This window comes from Phlebotomus papatasi, chromosome 2 (genome assembly GCF_024763615.1).
Source record: "Phlebotomus papatasi isolate M1 chromosome 2, Ppap_2.1, whole genome shotgun sequence".
In the NCBI taxonomy this organism is placed as follows: domain Eukaryota; kingdom Metazoa; phylum Arthropoda; class Insecta; order Diptera; family Psychodidae; genus Phlebotomus; species Phlebotomus papatasi.
This window is the reverse complement of record NC_077223.1, coordinates 42155062-42171650: the sequence shown is the minus strand read 5'-3', so window position 1 is coordinate 42171650 and position 16589 is coordinate 42155062. Positions and strand designations below refer to the sequence as shown.

Sequence of the window (16589 nt, the reverse complement as noted above, 5' to 3'; positions counted from 1 at the left end):
TAAGAGTAAAATAGTAATAAAATTAAAGCATATAATTAACCAGAATTTCGACTTATAAATCTAAAATTTTACATAATTAATACTTTGCTATATTGGAAAATATGGAAAGTGTTATAGGTGTTAGTATTACGTATTTCGTACACCAAAACCGGAGTTCTAATTACTAATTTTTAATAAAATCTGTAACTCATCATTATCAGTGTGATTTGTCATTAGTGGATGTTTTCTCCCCTTTTCACGCCTCAACATAGCATATATATTTAAGTGATAATAGTTGATTTTCTGGCAAAAAAGGGGGTCGTTTCCCCTCAGGTTCCACATTTGTCTTCCACGCATAATTCCCCATTTTCCTTTCGCGCAATCGCTTCTGTGGGACTGTTCTGCGTTATGTTGTAGCGGGTGTTGTATGTATCTTCTGCCGAATTTTTACGATGACTTTCCCTCATTGAGTTCCACATTGGGTGGAACACGCAATTTCTGCGATGAAAACTTCCCTTCGCACATTACAGTGTGATTCAGTAAATGCCGAACTCTTTGCGGACGCGGTCAGTTTGTCAATTTAGCAGTGTATCTACCACTTGGGTAAACTCGACGCATTATTAGATCGGTAGTAACATTGCGTTGTATTAATTGTTATATATTTGTTGGAGACTTTTAGTGTAAAAAAAATGAGTGAGAGTGTTATTAGTAGAACTCTTGAAGAAGTGAAAGATTCTGAAGGGTAAAGTGTACTGTGGGGAGGGCATGAAGGAAAATAATGTGCTGTGAGTGGTGTGTTTCATCTTCATTCTATCATAAAAGTGTAAAGAAACCACCATCGTCATCCCCAACATCAGCAAAATGAATTATAGTGGCTGGTTGTGGACATGTGCTCTTCTTCTGCCAAAACTATTAATTCTCGCATCACCAGCATCCATCGTAAAAACTATAGAAGGAGAAAATGGTACGAAAAATCCTTCCCAGGCATTCTGTTATCCATTTCTGCCCTTTCGTGTCTTCCACTTTTGCCTCTTCATAGCAGAAGAACATCGACATTGCCTCTGGTCATTGTACATCCCTCCCCAGACTCTGCTTTTCCCAATCTTCAGCATTTTCCTCAAAGAAAGCACACTCCGAAAAAAAGCATAAGAAGAAATTTATACATATAACAAATGACACAAGCTAACCTAAGCAAAAATAAAATCACTTTTTAAAGAAATAAAAAAAATAATCCAGCAATTTATTTTTAACTATCGATGTTCTCTTTATGAAAAAAAATATTCTCAATAATTTTTTCATGTTTTTATACATATATATATTTTTTTTCTAAAAACGTAAACACTCTCAGTAAGTGTTTGGTTGTTGAGAACAACACTTGTGGAACTTTTCATGTGTATCAACCCAATCTTCTTGTTTTATAAAAGTCCCATCAGAGTTAACGCTACACTGGAATATGTCTCATTTTCTCGTGAATAAAATAAAAGTTTACTCTGGCCTTAGAAATAAATATCCTCAAGAGAGTCTTGGGAAACTTTCCATGTGAAGTCATTTTGATCTATCACACGGTGCCATCGCCACAATCATAAATCCATCTTTAGAAGGGTTGAGAAAAAAAAAGAAGTACCCCCAGAGAATGTCAATTCCATCTTTTGAGCTCTCCAACCTCATACCATTATCTCAAAGCAAAAGGCTTCAAAAACCAAAACTCGCAAAAGAGCTCCATTCTCGGGTGATTGATTGAGAAATTGCAGCATCAATTGGAATGACTTCACATTCCAAAGTCATAGAGAGAAGATGAGATAATTAATTGAATGGAAAATTTCTGAAACTTAAATTAAATTCTCGAGATTGAACATTTTAGCTGATTTTTTCTTACAATCTCAGCTTATGTGAACAAAATTGAAAATCAATATCGTTCGATCGGATCCAAACTTTCTATAGAATATGTTTGGACACTCCTCATGTGTATTATTCTTACTGAAAAATATTTTAGCTATTTTTCTTTCTGATATTCAATATTCTTCCGGTGTTCGATAAGTCTATGGGCGGATTGACCGCTTTTTAATTTATCAAACCATAGGGGAAAGTGAGGCAGTTATGGAAGCTTTAAAATAAATCTTTTTTCTCCTATTTTCAAATGAAACTGGACTTTACCCTGATATAATTTAGCTTTGCAGACCAATTATGAAGCTAAAGTGCATTAAAATAAGGCTCACTTTTAATTAAAAAATAGCTGTTTGCTAGTAAGTGGCACTATATGATCAAAAACACGATATAAGATCACGGAATCCGCGTCTAAACGTGTTTAATGTTACTTCAGTAGAACACTCAAAATCTTCACTATAGTTTAACAGTAATCCAAATAGATTCAGGTTTTAATATCAATGCTCCAACGTTATAATGACCCTTATTTATGACATGTTTTACGACCATCAAAATAAAAAATTATATGAGTCATCATTGAATATTTTATACCATTCTACATAAAGCAATACTCTCTTTCCAATTTATGATTTCTTGTTTGCTTTTCATGTTTAAATACGGTCTTCACTGAATATTGTACTATGCCAATATTAAATATTGATATGGCAAAATTTCATGTGGAATCAACGGGAGATGTTTTTTTAGATTCACTTTTGAATTCTTTCTTGAATTCTTAGTATAATCTTTTGACAAACTTGATTATCATTCGTTTGGCGTGCTGAGCTCAATGTCAGAAAAATTGCTGATATTTCCAATGCACTACTGTGCACTGCTTGAGATCAATGATCATTGAAGATGACTTTGTTTTGAAAATTCGACATTCGTTTTTCTTTCAGTCATATGACTTTCAAGGGCCAAAAGCCTAGAAGATATGACTGGAGCAAGACGATCTACCTTAAACTATTATATTTCTTTTCTAAACCTTGAATTCTGATCAATTAATTATATACCATTCTATCTTAATTGAGTAGAATATCTACTTTGGAAATAAAGAACTGCAATAGTCGAAAAATGATCGTATTGAAAAATGTGTATTGCAAGGTAATCATTTCCATTATGTCTTTAGAATATAAAAGACTGTGCTAAGTTCACTGTAGACCAATTCCCAATATTAATGCTTCTTCCGTGCTGCAGCAGATTTTGGGCAAAAGCGGTGCGTTTTATATGCATGTTTATAAAATGTGAAAATTACTTTAGGCATTTAGTTATCAACACTGCGAATTCACTGAATTCACAAATGCGATAGTCGAGTAAGAAATCCTACCACCCAAAAACTTAAGCCCCAAATAGGTTTAGGCTGATCCGGAAGAATACTTAGCCTGAAAAAATTGTGGTAAAAGGTTAGGTAAAGGGAATTTATGCAAAGGACCTCTGATGATACTAAGCCCTCACTCTACATATAATATTTGGATATTTATTTACTGCGAATTTTACAGTCTAAATATACTGGAGAATAAACCTGAATTTATTTAAGCTCTAATGTCCAAAATATTCACCTCATCGGCTTAGCGATCAGCCCAAAAAAAATGATGATCGATATCGTTACACTCAGGGATCAACCCAAAATTTGGAAGATCAGGCTGATGTTCTAAATTCGTGAGGTCTAGTGAAAGAGACACAAAAAGTTTCACTTTGGATGTCTTTAGGTACTTCTCAACATATATTAATTGGATGAAAAAACATGGAGAGTAATGGTACGCAATGTGGCAAAATCTTAAAATGCATTAAGATTGGAGTAATGAGGAGATCAGAGTGCTTGCTATCTATTGATATTGCACTTAAGAAATCTTTCAAATATCAAAGTGTGCACATTTAATAAAAATTTACGTGAAAACGCTAATCCTTGATCTTAAGTCCTCAGTGTATGATAGTTTGGGCTGATCTTTTACCGCCAAATTTTTCGAGCCGAGTATTCTCGAGGATCAGTCTGTCTATTTTCGGCATACCGCTCTTAGCGATTGCACCATGAGATCCTCACCTCTCTCTTAGTCAATACGTAATAAATTTTATATCGTGATTATTAGTTTTTGCTACTTGAGATCCAAGTAATTAATGATCACAAAATAATTTCTAAATTAGCCATTGTATCGGTACTAGTAAGATCAAGGGAATAAAATCATTTAGAGTGTTATGAAAAGCCTTTTAATGTGGTACGTCTTTTCAAAATATGTTAAACTTAGTTTACTATATGTACTAATATTGATTAACAATTTTATTAAATTTCCGTCTTAGTTTTCAATCAAATTTCAGCACGTTGAAGTTAAGCCCGAGACCTACCGCTCGATAATTTTTTTATCCTTAACACCATTCCATCATTTGAGTTTTGAAACATTAAAATATATAATTTGATTAGATTCCGATGGCTCAGAATACAAAAATGAATAAGTCGCGAATGACCAATTTCACAAGAGAGCGATTTCAAGCTAAGATTTTACGTGCTTAGTATAGGATTTTTAAGATTTGATACCTCTATAACTTTGGGAATAATTAACTTTTCGGTATAATATTCACAAGGAAGGTAGAAAGTGCCAAGAAGTATCCGAAAAACGAAAAAACGAATTTTGCAAAAAATCGACTTATTCGACTCATATTCTAACAAGTCTATTTAATGTACGGTATTAAGTCAGTGGGAATTAAGAAAGAAACAATACACTATTAAGCAAATAAATCTAATCTTAAATATGTATAAACTTTTAATTTTAAAATAATTCATAAGTCTAAGGCTTAACTTTACATACACCGCTCCACAGTCGTTCCTTCTCTCCAGATTTTAAACCTTAAGCGAAAAATGTCAGTAAAGGTATGGGTAAAGAAAATTTGTGCAAGGGGTCTCTAATCGATAATCCTAAACCCTCAGAGTATGACAGTTTGGAATAATTTTTTTTTGCTAATTTTCATTCGTTGACTCATTTTTAAACGCTTATTCTTTCGGCGTCGTAAGCCTATGCCATGCAGGTTAGCAGCCCACGTCTGTCGATCCTCTGTCACTTTAGGAAGATGTTTAGGGTCGATTCCAAAGCTTTGCGAGGCAAGATCTTAAATTTGATTCAGCTACCTTATAAGCACGTCTGCCCCGAAGTCGAGGTTCCTCTACCATACAATCGAAGTTGTGATGTTATCTGTCAACATGAAAAAGAAACTCCTCTTCTCTTAAGGCGTCTACACATAGGAAGCAATTTTCGTCAAAAATTGCGTTTTTGACAGAAATTTGACGTTTCCCCCTACAACACTGCAGGAAATTTCCTTCAAAAAAGCAATTTTTGACAAAAATTGATCCCAATGTGTAGAGGCCATTAGCTCCTCAGGAATGATTATGTTTCTCATTCGATCTCAATGAATAATTTTTTTTAATCACTCGGAAGTATCTAATCTCAGCAGTTTGTACTCGCGATCTTATACTTTCGGTTATTAAGTTACTCAGTCTAATTAGTTACTAACACTCTAAAACCATCACTTGATATTTTAATTAAAACCAAATGACGAAAGTTGAGCTTAAAGCATATCCAAACTGAAGTTATAATTTTTTAATTTTATATTAGGTTTTGTAGTATGTATTTAAGGTTTGTGTAATTAATCAATTTTAATACACTTTACTTTAACATTTAACTTATTGGAACTACTTTATTTTTCAATTCTTTACTCATGTATTATGTACTCTGAATTCAAACAATTTATTAAATTGTCAAAGAAAGTGAAAAACTTAGATAAATTTAAAATATTGGAAAGTGTTCGGTCAGTTATATTTGATGGAAATTTAATAACGCGGATTATGACCTGGATTAGAATTTATTCCTTCTATAGCTTCACACAAACATCCCCGAAACGTGGTATGAAGCTATAGAAGGAATAAATTCTGATCCAGGTCATAATCCGTGTTATTAAATTTCCAATTTAAAATATTTTAAACTCTTCTAACGAGGAATGTGTGTGACTACTATAAATTAAGTTTTTGGAGTATAATTAATTATATTTATTTATAAACTGGGTTGACTTTCGCTGCATTGCCTATTTTTATTGGTTTACTGAATTTTTTTCTTAATACAAGGCAGTTCCATTGGATGTGTAAAACGGTCTTCAGGCTAAAGGTTTAGTCCAGTATTCGAAGGTTCTCAAAATCTTAAATAGTTAACAATTTTATTGCTTTTTGGGAACTTAATAGGTGATTTATTTTTAATAATCCAATCCTAAGTAATTTTTTCCAAAAAATAATGATTTCAAGAAATTAGAACAGTTTACAAAATTAGTACAAATTAAATTAGTACAGTTTAAGGACGATTGGGTCACCGGTGATCCAAAAATGATTTTTTTCTACGGCCGTCTAAAGGTTTTGCTCTAAAAAGTTAGAAAAAGTGATTTTTTCTAACCCTCGATTTTTGACCCTCTCGTCCTTTAAGGGAGGGGTTAAGTTATATGGCTAAGCTAGGTCTGAAGTTCATATAGTCTTTTGGCACCTTTTTTGCAAGGGTCAAGCTTAAGATCTCTCCGCCCAAGAGCTGATACTCTTACCAATTACACTACGAGAGCCTCTTTTTGAAATATAATATAATGTAGAATCACTAAAACATCCATCATAACTATGACTGTAAAACAATCATAGAATAAAAGTCAGTTTCATCCACTTCATTTCACTTGACGCGATTAAGCATATTCATGTTCCCTGGTAAGAATCACAGCTACTGCTAGCTTATTTGGGTTTCTTCATTAAAACAAATCAAATATTTTATGAGAACTTAAGTTCTCCATTATGGGAGGGAGATGTAACTTAATATGTATGAGTTAGTTGTAAACGTTTCTTTAGCCACATAAGATGTTGCTCAAAATCCCATACGTAACCAGGGGCAGATACCTGCAATTGTTGTGTTCAATTTGCATGAGTTTGTCGACTCTAGTGTTTGGAATATTCGTGTCTTGGCCTTCGCAGACTCTACCCAAGCTCTTGTCCAAGGACAGTCCCCTGGCCAGTGGACCCATAACACAATGGGAGGCTTCTCTTGTGAACTCTCTGGTCATGGGTGGTGGTGTAGCTGGAAGTATTGTTTTCGGACTGCTACCTAACAGATGTGGACGGAAGTGGCCGATTATTTCAGCTGGTGTAATTATGGTGGTTTCTTGGGTGTTAATTGCCACTGCCGAAAACGTCAATTACTTGTACGTCTCCAGATTTTTTAGCGGACTTGCTGCTGGTGGCATTCGTATTTTCATCTCTTTCTATATATGTGAAATAGCTGAGAATCGGTATGATATGGCTTTTGACCGATGTGGAAGCTGTTTCTTAAATATTGCTTTTGTTTTTGCAGAATTCGAGGAGCTTTGGCATCAATTTCAGGAATTTCATTCTCCTTAGGTATGCTTTTAGGATCCATCATCACTGACTCATTGCCTTTGCACATTGCACCGTATGTTCCATTGGCACTCCTTGGAGTTTTCTTCCTCTTGATATTGTTTCCTGACTCACCACACTGTCTTATTCTGAATGATAGTCGAGTCGTTCAAGCGGAAGAAGCATTGAAGTTCTTCCGCCAAATGACACCATTAGATGAGATCGCACAGGAATTTGAACAAATTAAGAAATCGAGAGATGCTACTGGAAATTCCGTAACTTTTCAGGATTTTTGTAGGTTTTATTTATTTATTTATTTTTAAAAACACACATAGTATTCGATTTCTAAAATCCCTTATTTTAGGCTCTCGAGGTGTCTTAAAAGGAATTGTGATAATCCTTTTTATAATGAGTCTGCTGCATTTCAATGGCATACAAACTCTGGGGACCTATTCTGTAATTGTGCTATCTCAGGCTGGCACATCCTTGAATCCTAATAGTGTCACTTCATTATTCTACACTGTTCAGTTCGTCAGTTATGTTTCGACAGCCTACATTTTAGATCGATATGGACGAAGGTTGACCATGATCATGGCACTTATAACTAACATCCTTTGCGGATTGATATTTGCACTGTACTACTACATACTGAATCTTGAAATATCCATTCCGCAAGGCTGTGAATGGATCTTGATACTATCTTTCTACGGTTTAGCCGCTTCTGGAATCATCCTGATCAACGTTCCCACAATTATCTCAACAGAGCTTATACCGACTAAACTTAGAAGTATGACAGGAGCCACTTTTGTAACTCTTCAGTGGTTAGATGGTTTTGCAATGACAGAATTCTTTTTGCCAGCTACAGAAGCTTTTGGCATACATAGCTGTGTTTTGGCTTTTGCCTTTTGGAACATCATTGAACTGTCTGTAGTGTATTTTATGCTACCAGAAACCAGAGGAAAATCTACTCATGAAATTAATGAAATCCTAAACAAAAAGAAAAATAAAGAGTGTGACAGTGGTTGATTCAGGAGACATTGCTCCTAAATATTTTATAAAACACAACTTTTATTGAATTCCTCGTAACTTGTGAGGAAGTTGTAAAAAAAGAGACTTTTATGTTTATATCGGAAAGAGAAATACTTTGAGGTAGTAATACATGCAGCGATACTTTATTTCGTTGTATTATATTTTTTTGTGCCCATTTGGATGTTTAAATTAAGAGCAAATTAGGATATTTTCGGGGAACGTTTTTATATGATTAATTGTTTTGAAACTATTGATAAGCCAAGATTATCTTATTATAGGCTAAATACTTACTATAAAACTAATTCTAAGTGCATGAAAAGTTGATTTAATATAAGATATCAGACACGGTATGTAATTTTTTCAGCTATATTTTGCGAATAAATGAAATTTTCGTATTATAGACACAATTGTAATGCGATTCAGAGTGAACTACAAATTATAATATTGAGGGAATGTAGGTCAAAATGTCCTCTAGAATTTTTGCCATAGGCCCTGTTTTGTATAGACTCTATTGCAAACGAGAACAACATCACATGGTTTCTCCATGCTATTCTAATTATTTTACATCGTTAAAGGTCAAAATTTTTAAAATGTTTGTTTGTTTTTCAACCAACTGTTAAAACTGAATTTATTTAACAGGCCTTGAAATTCTTATTAAGTCCGAATTGGTTATTGCACTGATTAATTGGACTTTTATTGAAAATTTAATTTTCATATCTTCTATATCAATTTTGTATGTATGTAACAAGTCAAATTCCCATCATTCATTTGTTTGAGTTAATAATTTTTAAATTTCTGCTGTAAATTAATTAACCAAACTCAATTTATTGCTGATAGGGAGAGCAAATTAAATATATAATCCCTCTATCCAAGAGACAATTTTTTTTAAATACATAGCCGCGTATCAGACGATTTCTCAGAAATGACATAACGATCGATTCGTTGATTTGTCTTTGCATAGATCTATGAGTCATACGATAAGAGAGAGACTTGTCACTTTTGTTAAAAAGTTAATTGACTCTGGAAAGCATATTCTTGAATTAATATCCGAAATTCAATTTCACTACTTATGCTAAGCTAATTTAGATCTACTCTTGAGTGATTTATAAATCGATTTAAATTGGTTGTGAACTCAAATATTAGAAAAATTGAATGGCAATCTGTCTCAACTTTGTGAAATGCTCGAACTTGTATTTTAAGAAGCTCTTTATTTGAGAAAAGCTTGAAGTAGTGTTAATGAATTCAATGTGTTCTCAAAGTTTTCCCATTGCGGAATTTGTTTTTAATCTTACCGGATAACAATCGATTTGAAGCGATATATAAATAACTTAAAGTTAAATTTCATACAAAAAAATCATTATTTCATAGCCGGTTTATTGTCTGTACCCAAACAATTGGAAGCAGTTCAGAATTATGAGAAATTTTAAGGCCTTTTCAAGGAGCCTAGATCTTTCGCAGGAGCGCTATCTAGAGCCTTTTTGGCCTTTTTTTTAACTTTTTAATCTTGATTCACTGGTGTAAATGGACGAAATTAAATAAAAATCATACACGCTGCATTTTCGAGGTATAAGTGCACATTACGGGATTATGCAATCTAAATTATGCACTTTTGCCTACCTTTGAGAGTCGATTTATAAAATGATTTTTGAAATAAGCTTATTCATCAGAAAAAATTCTTTTATTAAGGTAAATTTTTTGAATATGTTAACAATTTATGGAAAAAAAAACTCAGGCCAAAAAATTCTGCTTAAAATGCATTTCTCTTCAGCAGCTGGATCTTTTTGTACCGAGTACTTTTCTTCCGCGCGGAATTCGTTCTACGGTCAACAAATTTTCTGGATGAACAATGTTATTTCGAGAGGATTTTTTCTGTCCCGAAAATGTGGATAATCTCGGGACCCTTGTATGCCCATAAAACATGGTATCAGAAGGATAGAGAAACAAATGAAAGTTATGCTGATAGTTCTTGGGTCGACTTAGGGAATTGTATCCAGGGTTGGGTGATTTTTTTACATTTTACATCATTTTTTACGTAGTAAAACATGTGCTACATATTTAACATGTAAAGTTAAAATGTGAAATTGATTGATACCTATCAAATATCAAGAATAATTTTTTTATTTTGTACTCAATCAAAGATTTCGCTGTAATCAGTAAAATATTTTACGGCTTTTTGCTGAAAAGCTTGTCGTCTAAAATGCATGATGAAATTTACTAGCAATTCCAATTCAAATTAATATTCTAAAACCATCGTGCTTTATTATTAAAATGAGACTAACGTATTAAAGAAAAAATTCGCACAGAAATTATGATATTATAACGATTTTTAATAAAATCTGAACAGAATCTGAGTAAAAACGATCTAAATTGCGAAGCGTTTCGTTCGAAAGCTGTGAGGATTTTATATTCAATTTTAACCATTTTGTGCTGAAACTGTGCGTTCTTTATTTGCAATTTTAACCTGTTCGTGTTAAAGCTATGAGTGTGTTACATACAACTTAAGTAGTGCGAGTTTTATGCACAATTATGATAGTTTCTTAATAAAGATGAATTTAAAAATATATATTGCGGCTTTATTTTTTGCGTTGTGTGTTTTAACCCCCTGTATTAAGAAAAAACACAAATTCCTTAATTTTTCCTGCCCTCCTGGAGTTTTGATTGGCTTTTTTAATACACAAAAACAGCTAAATAATTCTTGGTTAACTCTTCTTTTTGAAGCACTTTCTTTTGGATTGAATTTCTCGATAAATGATAAAATCAATAAAGTAGACAATATATCACTGTATTATATTTACATTGCAATTATTGCAAATGTTGCAAATACACTAAATCGCAAGTTCTTTCACGTATCATAATATCAAAGTCTATTAAAAATAACCTATATATACTCCTATTAGAAATTATTAAAAAATATTTTTAGATTTAAAAATTGATTGATCAAGTCATACTATTTCCCTCTTTGCGATTAGTGGAAAAAATTGTATTTTTATATCTCATTGTTTTATATGTTTACTAACAATATTAATTTTGGTTCTATTATACGTTAAAGGTAAAGAATCAACATGTTGAGGATTTAATACAGACAACATTCTGAAATACCTATCTGTGGAAGAAGAACGATTAATTAGAAAATAGTAACGTTATTTTACCACAGATTTTATGAGTGTTTTCAACAATTCTTTTGGTAAAAAAGTAATTTTGTGCAAGAAAAAATAGTGTAGAATGTAATGGAATCAAAAACTTATTTTTCAAAAATCTTTACATCAGTCTCATAAAGCCTTTTTCACTAAAACTGAACACCTTAACAAACTTATGATTTCTATTGTATGTTACGAATACTAGTACTAGAGTTCGAGCGTTTCCCAAAAGTAGCTCATTTGGAACATGTTGAATCGTTCGACGAATCATACAAATATATAGTTAAAAGAATTTACTAGCATTGACTACACGGTATCTGCTTTATAATTCTCATTAAATTGCTCTCATAGTCACCGAAACGTTAAGATATCTATTCTTACCAATATTTGTCGTATATTGAAATGGAATGAGAGTCCTTATCAAAGAAATGTCACAGCATGTATCTTAAATATTTGCACGAAGTATCTTTTGACACCTGTTGGAGGTGTTTTCTCAGAAAATCATAAGAAACAACACACTTTGTATCTGTTTACTTCAATAACATTTGGTTCAATACCATTCAATAAATATGAATTCCCAAAATAGATCAACAGTGTTCTTAACTGAAGCTTTCTCAGGAGCTTTCCAACTGAATCTCAACGTCCTCTTAAAATTTCATTTTAATAATTTTGTGTTTATAAGTTGAATCTGTTTTTTGAATTTTGAGCATAAAGATGAAAAATTTATTTTTAGACCGTGTCTGGTAAGTCTCTTCTGATGTACCTTTTTCTGTGTTTAATATGAGAAAGTCTGTTCTTTATACTTTTAATGTGCAATATCATATCCATTCAGGGTAAACATTCATCCAATTATATTGGAGAGAAATTCATTTTTGGGTCAATTCAAGAAAATTTTCATGAATATGATAGCTTCAAACAAACAGTTGAGTAAAAAGTGAAATATTCAGCAGACATAATTTAAAGAACATTGTAATTGTTACACACAGTGGCGGCCATAATACTAGAATCAGCTCCGCAAAGACCACTATAACTATATTTTACCATGAGCATTTTTGTGTATTCCAATTCATTAAAATAATTTTGACATAGAAATGTTCAAATAATTACCTTACGTCAAGTAAGTGTTTTTTGGCCGCTAGAGGTCTCTACTTTTCACAGAATACATCAACAGTGAAATTTGGTTTGAACAACACAATAGAACCACTTTTATTTAAATTAAAGAATGTGATCTATAAATCAAATAAGTTCATGTAAAGCCATATTTAGAAACCATAAATTACAGTTTTCCAGTTTTTTTGGCCGAATTGAATTTCACTATTAACGTATTCTGTGTAAAATAGAGACCTCGAGCGGCCAAAACAACCCTTATTCTACGATTCTAATAATTTGAAGATTTATACTGCAAAATTATATCAACAAATTGGGAAAAATACAAAAGTTAAGCAAATATAAGCTTTGCAAAATGATTCTATTATTTTGGCCGCCGCTGTATTACTATTTTGCATCAGCCATGCATCACTTAAATTGGTATGTTTTACTACCAACTGTTTTAATTTTACCATAATTCATGTATTTTTCTTAAAAAAAGTTACATACAATAAAGATAGAATTTTGTATATTGTCAAAAGAAGATTTTAAGTTCAAATGTTATTTTATTGATTTTAAAATAAATAAAAATATCTATAATCTCTCTACTATATGACCTACAGTGGGTGTCAAAAGTTTGTTACGGCTTGTATTTTCAGGAAACCCAGTGGAAAAAAAGATAGAAAAAATACTTTTTAAAATTTTTCTTTTTGCAAATTGGTTGCCTGTCATCCGTAGATCTTATATATGTATTTTATAAATTATTATAAATCTTATTTCATATGAAAAATAATTGTTTGCCAAATGTTGATTATTTTTTTGCGTCAAAAGTTTGTTACGTCTATTGGAAAAGTACCTCAAAAAGATGAAATGCGTGCGACTAACATCTTTTAATCCAGTTATATTTTAAAGTTATGTCATTTAATAAGAAAATAGTACATTCGCACTTTTTTAAAATTTTCAATGGTCAATATATGCATATAAACAAAATGATAAATAATAAGAAATAAAATGTTTTTGTTAATTTAAAATTTAGGCCCAAATAGCAAGTTACAAAAATTTAAAAGAAGAGAAATTGTTCAGAAATACTCCCGGAATGAATCTGCGTCATAAATTTTCGGTATGGATGGAAAATCTCTACAGGATGCACATAAAATCGCCAAAATTCATTGTGATAAAATATAAGTACATGTGGAAAATGCTATTGGCCAGACCCAGGGTTTGACTCAGAAGGTTTATAACTGCATTGTAAGTATCTCTGATAGTGACCCCATGATATCTGTTCCAAAAATTCAGAGTCAGTTGGTTACCGAAGGCATACAGGTCGCTACTGTTACAAAAGTCAAGATGAAATTGAAAAAAATGTCGAGAATGGTTGACGCATTTCATCTTTTTGAGGTACTTTTCCAATAGACGTAACAAACTTTTGACGCAAAAAAAATAATCAACATTTGGTAAACAATTATTTTTCATATGAAATAAGATTTATAATAATTTATAAAATACATATATAAGATCTACGGATGACAGGCAACTAACTTGCAAAAGGAAAAATTTTAAAAAGTATTTTTTTCTATCTTTTTTTCCACCTGGTTTCCCAAACATACAAGCCGTAACAAACTTTTGACACCCACTGTATCTTTCCATATGAAGCTCTCAAATATGGTAATAATTTTTTATGATCGGAAATTTTGAAATGAAAAAAAAAACAACAAATGAGCAGTAAAAAGTAAATTTGATTTTTATCTTATTAAATTTGCCTTTGCAAAAGCTTACAAATTTTTAAATTTCACTGTTTTTAAAGTTACAAATCGAATACTAATCAACCCTCTTTTTCGATCATATTTAATTTTATGCAGCTCATTTGTGCAGTGCCAATTGGATTACACCTGGATAAGGTATTTTACAATTTAAACTTCACTTTTGGAGTAAATGACGCTTATAAAAAAAAAGACCATAAAACTTCTATACAAAAGATTTGATAACGAATTTTACTATTAATTAAGCAAAAACTCAAAAAAAAAAATTACATCTTAAATCAGTGCAAGGGGAAAATGCTCTTCCTTCGATCGTTCATGCCTTCGAATAATGTGAATTCCTTTTGTTTTTTGTAAGAGATTTACAACTAAATTATCACGGAATCATCATTAATTGATGATAAGCCGACTAATATTTAATAGAAATGTGTAAGTCTCTTAAGAAAACTAAAAGAAAATTCACATTATTCGAAGGCAGGAACGTTCAAAGGTAGAGTACTTTCCCTTACTCTCCCTTTGAATTTTCCAGCATTTTGATATTTCAATTTTTTCTTCTTCTAGAGAAAAATCATATTCGATTGTCTATGGTTAATATTATTAACTACTTTCTAGTAATTATTTCTAGTTCTCAGAGGCCATTAGATATTGTCACAAGGAATTTTTAAATATTTAATTAAAAATATTGGAGTGATCTTGTAATATAATATAATTATATGGAAGTTTTCTTGATTTCACTTGGACTTATGCGGGTCTAACTTAGCTCTTCTCCTTCTTTTCAACATCATAAGCACTATATCCAAGCCCTTCGCGTTGCCCTCCTGAATTATAGACTTAAGCATAAAACTTTGTACTACAGCCAATATAATTAAAATTGTGCCCTATACTTATGTCTGTGGGCTGTGAAATATCTAAAGGTGCATAGAGGAGGCTGGCATAGGATGTGTCTTAATAAATTCACTAACCTTAGAGGCCAAATATGCTCAGGTTTATCCTTGAGAATATTTAGCCTGTAAAATTTGGAAGTAAAACTTTATAACACACTGTTATAAACTGAGGGCTAAAGATTATCGGTTAGGAATTCTTTTTATAAACTTCCTTTATCTGACCCTTTACTGCCAAAGGAGAATGGTCAAATCCGGTCCCGGAATCGCCATGAACGGGACCTATGTCATTGGATAGACATTGGTATAGGTAACAACTTTTGTTCTGGGACCAAAGTTCTAAACCATGGAGGAACAGTTCTAGAGCATAAAAACTATTTTTTAGAATGATGAAGAATGATCAAAAGTATATGGGCGCTGGTTCATCTTCATACAAAGATTAGAGTAGACGAATTTTGAAGATATTGATATAGGGTTGAGAAAAATGCCGGGACCCAGGACGATAAACGCTGGGAGTCCTTGTAAAAAAAGGCCTTTGTCTTTCCAAAAAATCGTTGTTTTGACTACGAATTATACAAGAACTGCTAAAGTGATCTTGATGAAATTCAGTATAGGGTCAGAGCATGTTTTAAACTTTTTATTTATGCATACCACCCCCTCCCTCCACCCTCCGTTCTGGTAGCCCTCATACAAAATGGGGGCACTTTACCTTATAACTCCTTTCTAAGACGATGTAGAAAGCTGATATTCAACAAGGGAACAAAACTTATGGAAGACTTTTCAACCATGCATGTTAACCCGCTTCTCCACCACCCCTTATAGTAATCCTATACAAAATGAGAGAATTTTGACCTCCTTTCTGAGAAGAAATAGTTGGTTAGTAAAAGAATGAAAAAAAATCAATAACTAATGACGTTAACAATAATTTTTTAGATTTTATATGCATTTATAGACATCTAGTCGAATTACAACTTTCTGCCTCCTCTTAGAAAGGAGTTATATGGTAAAATAGTCTTATTTTGTATGGAGGGCACCAAAAGGGGTGATGGACGAAGAGTTTGGTCAGTATGGTTAAAGAGTTTTCTTTACGCCTTGTTCCCATGCTGTATTTCAACTTCCTATCTTTTCTTAGAAAGGAGTTACAAGGTGAAATGCTCTCATTTTGTATGAGGGCTACCAGAAAGGGGGACGGAGGAGGGAGATATTATACATGGTTTAAAAGTCTTCCCTAAGCTTTGTTCCCTTGTCGAATTTCAGCTTTCTACCTCCTCTTAGAAAGGAGTTATAAGGTAAAGTGCCCCCATTTTGTATGGGGGCTACAAGAATGGAGGGTCGGGGAAGGGGGTGGTATGCATGGATAAAAACTTTAAGTCATACAGTGACCCTATACCGAATTTTATCAAGATCACTTTAGCCG

General features: G+C 32.5%; 2 protein-coding genes across 3 annotated transcripts in view; both read left to right on the top strand.

Moving 5' to 3' along the window:
• Window positions 1–525: 525 nt before the first annotated feature.
• Window positions 526–16589, top strand: part of LOC129801143 (nephrin-like) — a 127941-nt gene continuing 111877 nt past the window's right edge. For both annotated transcript variants that reach the window (XM_055845909.1, XM_055845911.1), the window contains exon 1: window positions 526–943. In XM_055845909.1, coding sequence (XP_055701884.1) covers window positions 841–943 — 103 coding nt within the window. In that variant the 5' untranslated portion in view covers window positions 526–840. The remainder of the gene's footprint in view (window positions 944–16589) is intronic.
• On the top strand, window positions 6741–8711 carry LOC129801145 (facilitated trehalose transporter Tret1-like). Its single transcript, XM_055845912.1, has 3 exons — window positions 6741–7197; window positions 7260–7576; window positions 7647–8711. Exons 1-3 carry the CDS (start codon window positions 6770–6772, stop codon window positions 8306–8308), a joined length of 1407 nt encoding a protein of 468 aa, XP_055701887.1. The 5' UTR covers window positions 6741–6769; the 3' UTR covers window positions 8309–8711.

Coding starts and splice junctions, on each gene's coding strand:
- LOC129801145 (XM_055845912.1), top strand. CDS start 6,770: ATGTTGCTCAAAATCCCATACGTAACCAGGGGCAGATACCTGCAATTG. Junction 7,198..7,259: donor TGTGAAATAGCTGAGAATCG/GTATGATATGGC, acceptor TTGTTTTTGCAG/AATTCGAGGAGCTTTGGCAT. Junction 7,577..7,646: donor CGTAACTTTTCAGGATTTTT/GTAGGTTTTATT, acceptor CCCTTATTTTAG/GCTCTCGAGGTGTCTTAAAA.